The sequence below is a fragment of the Crocuta crocuta genome, unplaced genomic scaffold (assembly GCF_008692635.1).
Source record: "Crocuta crocuta isolate KB4526 unplaced genomic scaffold, BGI_CrCroc_1.0 scaffold127, whole genome shotgun sequence".
Classification (NCBI taxonomy): domain Eukaryota; kingdom Metazoa; phylum Chordata; class Mammalia; order Carnivora; family Hyaenidae; genus Crocuta; species Crocuta crocuta.
Window position 1 is genome coordinate 9,499,986 of NW_027532008.1, and position 6,005 is coordinate 9,505,990.

At 58.4% G+C, this 6,005-nt stretch overlaps 1 protein-coding gene across 1 annotated transcript in view; it reads right to left on the reverse strand.

Moving 5' to 3' along the window:
* PAX7 (paired box 7) overlaps positions 1-6,005 on the reverse strand; it is a 95,937-nt gene that overhangs the window by 5,799 nt on the left and 84,133 nt on the right. Inside the window, 1 exon segment of the mRNA XM_077775772.1 lies at positions 1,367-1,613. Coding sequence (XP_077631898.1) covers positions 1,367-1,613 — 247 coding nt within the window.

Sequence of the window (6,005 nt, forward strand, 5' to 3'; positions counted from 1 at the left end):
CACACGTATGCTGAACTACACCACACACACGAATCATGTGTATCTGTGACGTGTGCACTCACACTCACGCACACGCATACGTGCACGTATATATCGAACACACACATACATGGGGCAGAAGCCGTGAACACGGCCAGGAGGTGGAGGGCGGCACAGCTGGCCCTCATTTAGCTGTGGAGGCCAAGGCCGTTTGGGGAGGAGTGTTTGGTGTGGGGGCAGGAAGCAGAGGTCACTGAGGCCGGGCGGGGGCTGCTGCGGAGGTGGGGACAGGGTGGCCTTGGGCTGGGACCTCAGCCTCTCACCACACGCCCTTCTGATTAGTTTGACACCAGCGGGCGAGGCCTTCGCCAACAGGGGGGCAGGAGGGGGGCCCGGTGACCTCACCTCCCTGGGCCTTTCCGCCTGCCCTGTCGCTGCCCCGTCTGGCAGCTGGGGGCTGCGACCGGGTCTGCCTTTTGCAGCCTTTGGTCTGAGGGTCTGCTGCCCACCGCCTCCAGGCAGGACGCCAGGGGAATGGTGGCTGGGGAGGGCGTGGGAGACCAGCTCTAAGCGCAGGGTGGTCGGAGCTGAGGATGGGGTGGGGGGTGGGGCAGGAGAGAGATCAAAACACAGCTATCCCCACACCCAGGGGGCAGAAAGGGGCAGGGTGCCTGGCATCGCTCTGTCCAACGTGACAGCCCCCAGCTTCACGTGGCCATCGAGCCCCTGAAACGTGGCCATGCAACTGAGGAATGGAATTTTACATTTTAATTTAATTTCATCTAACGTAACCGTTAACACCGCGACCTGATCTCGCTTCGCGGTTGGGAAACTTCGTAGTGCATTTGGAACCACGTGGGTGTGTAAATCTGCCTTTCCCAGTTGTCATTTCAGGAAATTTTAACACAGGCCAAGTACTTCCAGTGAAAACTTAGCATCTGCGTTCAAATGGGCTGGATTTCAAAGACGCAGCGTGAACAAGGAATGTGAAGCATCCCATTCACAACTTCGTGTGCACCACGTGGCAAAATGATCATCATTTCAGATACGCTGGGTCACACAAAATATGTTGGTAAAAATAACGGCACTTGCTGATGCTTAACATTTTAAGCCGTGGCTGCTAGGAAAGTTTAAATGCCACTTGTGGCTCTTACTAGGCTTCTATGGGGTGACACCGCCCTAAGGCCACGTGCTCAGCGTGAGTGCAGGGGCCTGGCTCGGCATCACCTTAGGGACAACGGTCTATCCGGTCTGGGCCTCAATGTCCTCATCTGCAAAATGGGCGCCCCCACCCCAACACCGGCTTGCAGCTTCCTGCAAATCAACAGACCGTCCCTGGAGCGGGGCAGGGGTGGGGACGGGAAGGTCCGGGGCACCAGGCACTCACTCTGGCCGTACTGGCCGTACTGGTAGCCAGCCACGGGGTCCACGCCGTAGCCGCTGGTGCTGTAGGTGGGCGGGCAGTAGGACTGGGAGGTGGGCAGGCTGTCTCCCGCCTTGATGGAGTCGGCCCGCTGGCTGCAGCTGGCTGAGATGGAGGTGGCCGGGTCCAGACCGCCGTGCAGCGGGGAGATGGAGAAGTCGGCCTGCGGCTGTGGCGGCACCGCGCTGGGGTTGCCCAGAATGCTCATGACCTGCGGGGGAGAGACCATCAGTGCGGACGAGCGGCAGGTGTGGGGAGGGCTCAGAGGACGGACCCCGCGACACGTGTGTGTGGCGGGGGGTGAGCGTGGGGTGGGGACGATGCCAGGCGGGCCCCGAACAGGCCTTTGCTGGGGTGGCTCCCTCGAGGTCCCCACACAGCACCGAGGTCCTCAGTTTTCCTGGTTTGCTCGCCCTGGTGGGTAAGATGGTTCGTGGTTTCTCCTGGTTAGGTCCTGACCTATGGGGGGCCCCTCACTCTTCGTCTCTGGGACGTCCCCATGGCCTGGCTCTAAGGAGCACCTTGCGCCCATGTGATGAATGAATGAATGAATGAACGAACGAACGAACGAACTAGCTGACTACGTCTCTCCCATCAGACAGGGGCTTCCCCAGGACAGGAAACTGCGCCTCCCCTGTCACACATGGAGGCCCCCATCTTCCGGCACAAAGGTGACAGCAGTACTGCCGATCCGGCTGGCTTCCCCGTGGTAGGCCTGCCGCGCTCTTGACTTTGCCATCCTGCCCTACAACACCAACACCCGCGGCCAGTGCTTTTGAATAGCGTCGCAGGTACCCTACCTTGACTCTGGTAGCTCTCGGCGGTCTGTGGCCATCACCCCTTCCCTGCTTGGCCCATACAGCAAATGGGAACTCACCATCGGTGCTGGGAACCCAGACCGGCATGGGTGAGGCTCATCTCTGTAAACTCAGCTTAAAGACCTTGGTGCTGGTTCCCTGGGGTGTTCACTTGTTCATTCAACAAACATGCACTGATGGTGATTATGGTCCCAGGATTTCAGAGAAGGAAGAGCCATGATCCCCACCCTGGGGAGGCAGCTAAGAGCACAGCATCTCTGCTAGGAAGTGGTGAGGGGAATGACAGGGACAGCTCTCAGGGGGCTCTGGGAGCCCAGGGGACGGGGCTCAGCCAGCCTAAAAGTCCAGGAGAGCTTCTGGGGCAGGTAGCAGTGGCTGTCCAGCTCTCCAGGGGAGAGAGTGGGGAAAGGCGGTGCAGACCGCTACATGGGAGCCCCGCTCAGTCCAGGGAGATGATGGAGAGGCAGATCCTTGGGGGCTGACCTGCCGGGCCCAGGACCCTGGCGATGCCACCCCTTATAGGAAGGGCCGGGAGGGACCTTGCTGCTATGGTGCCCAGCAGCATGAGCTGAAGAGTCGGGCTGCGGCCCGTGCTGGGCACATGGGCTGTGCTCTCTGATTTCTCCACTGGCTTCCCGGGAGAAGACAGGCTAGGGGCATTCGATCCATGATCTTGTGGCCAACTAGATATCTTCTGGAAACTTCTACCCTCTCATTTGTGACTTGTCTCTGCCACAGGCACCGAGGCACAGCGGGGGTTGAGGGCATGGATGTGGAATCCTCAGGCCAAGGTCAGCCCCTAAGCTTCTCTACTCACTAGCTGCTCAGCCTCCGGTGTCCCTTGCCTTCTGTGACTGCCCACAGTCCTATGGAAAAGAGAGGGGGACTGTCCCTAAGTCAGAGGGTGACAGGGAGGAGAGGGGGCGTCTGCGTGCAGAGGGCTCCGCACCTGCCCAGCCCTCCGGAAACAGGAGCCCAGCCCCCCTAAGCCTCCCCTTCCCTTTTTCCTCCCCTTCCTTCCTCCTGGCATGAACTCAGGTGAGTCTCCCAATCCAGGGCCCTACAGAGATGTGTGGGGCCGAGTTATGAGCCCCTTCCCCAGATGAAATAACTGAGGCCTTCAAAAGCTTGTGGCTTCTTCAGACTTCATGGCAAGTCTTTGGGGACTTCGAGGTCCAGAGGCCTGAGCCCACCCGCCTGATAAGGTCAGAACTGCCTGTCAAGGATGAGTGTGGGCATCTGGCCTCTTCAGAGATAGGTTCTCATTCCAGGGGCTGGTAGCCACTGGCGGGTGTGTGTGTGTGTGAGAGTGGGGCAGGGTCATGAGCACAGCCTCTCCCTGCCCCTTCCCTCCACGCCCCCAGCACAATCCCCTGGGGTCAACCCCCTCTGTCTTTTCACTACCCACGTGGCGAGCCAGAGTCAAGGGCACTGGGCCCCAGGGGCTGGTCTTTGCCTCCTCCTCCGCAGGTGGGCTAAGGTGGGACCTAATGGCGCATCAGCCACGTCTACACAGCAAAGACACACGGGGACGAGTGTGGGAGATGGGGAGAGTCTAGGCGGGTGTCCACGGAGCCTCCCAAACTCACCCTCTGCCATGGGAGCATCCGTGTAGAGGTGCAGGGGTGATGGCCAAAGGGGCCCATATGCAGGGCCGATGGCCAGAGGGGCCCATGAAGGGGGTGGTGTGAGGACGTCCGATGCCGGACCATGTTCGTTGCTTTCTGACTGTGGAGATGGTTCTCCTGGGTCTGGGGAATTCGGGGTGTGTGCTTCCCGGAGGAGGGGTGGATCTCAGGGCAACTCCGGAGTCGGCACTCGCCAGGGACTTAGGAGACCTGATTCTCTTCCACGTTGCCCGTCAGCTTCCCAGTCGAGACCCTACTTTCCATCTAAGAAAATCACCACCCACCCCAAGGCCCCCATACAAACACTGACCTTGCTCTCCCTTCCAGGGAGGCCTGGACTCTGAGAATAGGCTCAGAGGCTCGGGGAAACACTGAGGCCTCATTTCCCTTCCTTCAGGGGGGTAACTGTGGGGGGCGGGGAGACTCTGGGAGGGTTTGTCAGCTCCGGGGAGACTCCGGTCTAATCCTCCCCTCCCGCACACCACCACGATGCNCCGGCAGAGAACTACCACAAGTCTGACCACAGCACTCAAGAATTATCAGTGGCTCCCCATCACCTCCCAGATAAACAGGACAAAGTCTTCTTGCGATCAGACCACTACGGGCCTGTCCCAGCTTCTTTTCCTCTTCCTGCCTTACACTGTGGGCCCCTGCTACCCCAAATAATATGGTTTCCCAAAGACATCCGCCATTCATTCACGTATTCCTTCAACAAACACCATGGAGTGCTAGCTACCATGTGCCGGGCTGCAAACCAGGCTGGGCTGGGAGCTCTTTGGGGACAGGATGGGACTGCGGCTCACCTGCCTCTGCAGCCCCAGCGCCTACACTATGCCTGCTGCGGGCTATGAGCCCAGAAAAACCCTGTTGAATTCGTGGATATCACTTAACAAATATTTAGTGAGCACCTATTATGTGCCAGACGCCGAGTTAGGCACAGAGGACACTGCAATGAGCATCCACGACTCCGCGGCCTCCTGGAGCCACCAGTCTAATGAAGGACGCCAGACAACAAACAAATGATACAATTTCTGATACTGAGAAGCGCTAGAGAGGAAAACTAAAGGGGGTGTGTGGAATAGGCAGGTAAGACCACCCCACAGAGGGGATATCCAAGATCAAAAAGACCCAGCCACGGGGAGATGTAGCGGAAGAGCGTTCCCGGCAGACCTATCAGCAAGTGCAAAGGCCCTGAGGTGGGGACACACACAGCAGGTTTAAGAAGTAGCAAGGAGGTCAATGTTGAGTGAAATCCTGAGAGCTGCAAGGCCTCCCGGGGCCGTCCGTCAGAGAGGGCTGGTGTGGTGCCCAGTGGCTTTGGGAGGCCTTGGACCCTGGGCCATTAACAGGCGGCTCAGAATCAGCTCAGGCCCAGGGAGATTTTCCTGTAATGGGATTTGTTCAATGGGATTTGCCCTGGAACATCAAATCAAATCCACATCTGGGATAGGTGTGAATGGGGATGTGAGGCGTCCGCTTACTCTCTCCCAGAGTCCCTGGCAGCCTGCGGATCAAAAGGCTTCCATTTCATCTAACCCTGTCTCTAGGCATGGCAGTTTCCAAACATGTGGGGGACAGGACCCAACTGAAGAGAGGTGGGATCGCTGACTCCTTGAGCAAATAGGCTATTAACACCCCTATTTTGCAGATGGGGAAACTGAGGCACGGAAAAGTGAAATCACAGAGATCGCATAGCCAGTAAGCAGCAGGGTTGGGATTTGAACCCGGGTCTCCTTGGCCCCTGGCTGTGTTCCTTCCCAACAGGCTGTGCTGGAGACCGTGGAGGAGGAGGGGCCCTGGGCAACCCTTCTGAGTGGGTCCTGTAGACGCAAGGGGCCCTCCATGCTCCCCAGTTGGCCCGGGGACCCCTGGGAGCCCCTCTTTGCCCGCAGAAGCAGGAAGCGTTTGCCCAGGGTTAGGGGGCCCAGCTGAGAGGTCTGGGGCCTGCAAACTTTTGAACTTGAGGAAGTCCCAGTCTGATGCGGTAATCCACCCCCCTCAAGAATGCTAAGGCCTCTCCCCCGGTGGGTTTTACTTTTTTCCCGGTGACCTTGCTTTCGCTAATGTATTACTTCTTGGTACGTTACCGTTACTAACTCAAAATCAATACCGACCTCCACATCTGTAAGGTTTTATCTGAAGGCAAAGCTCCGGGCT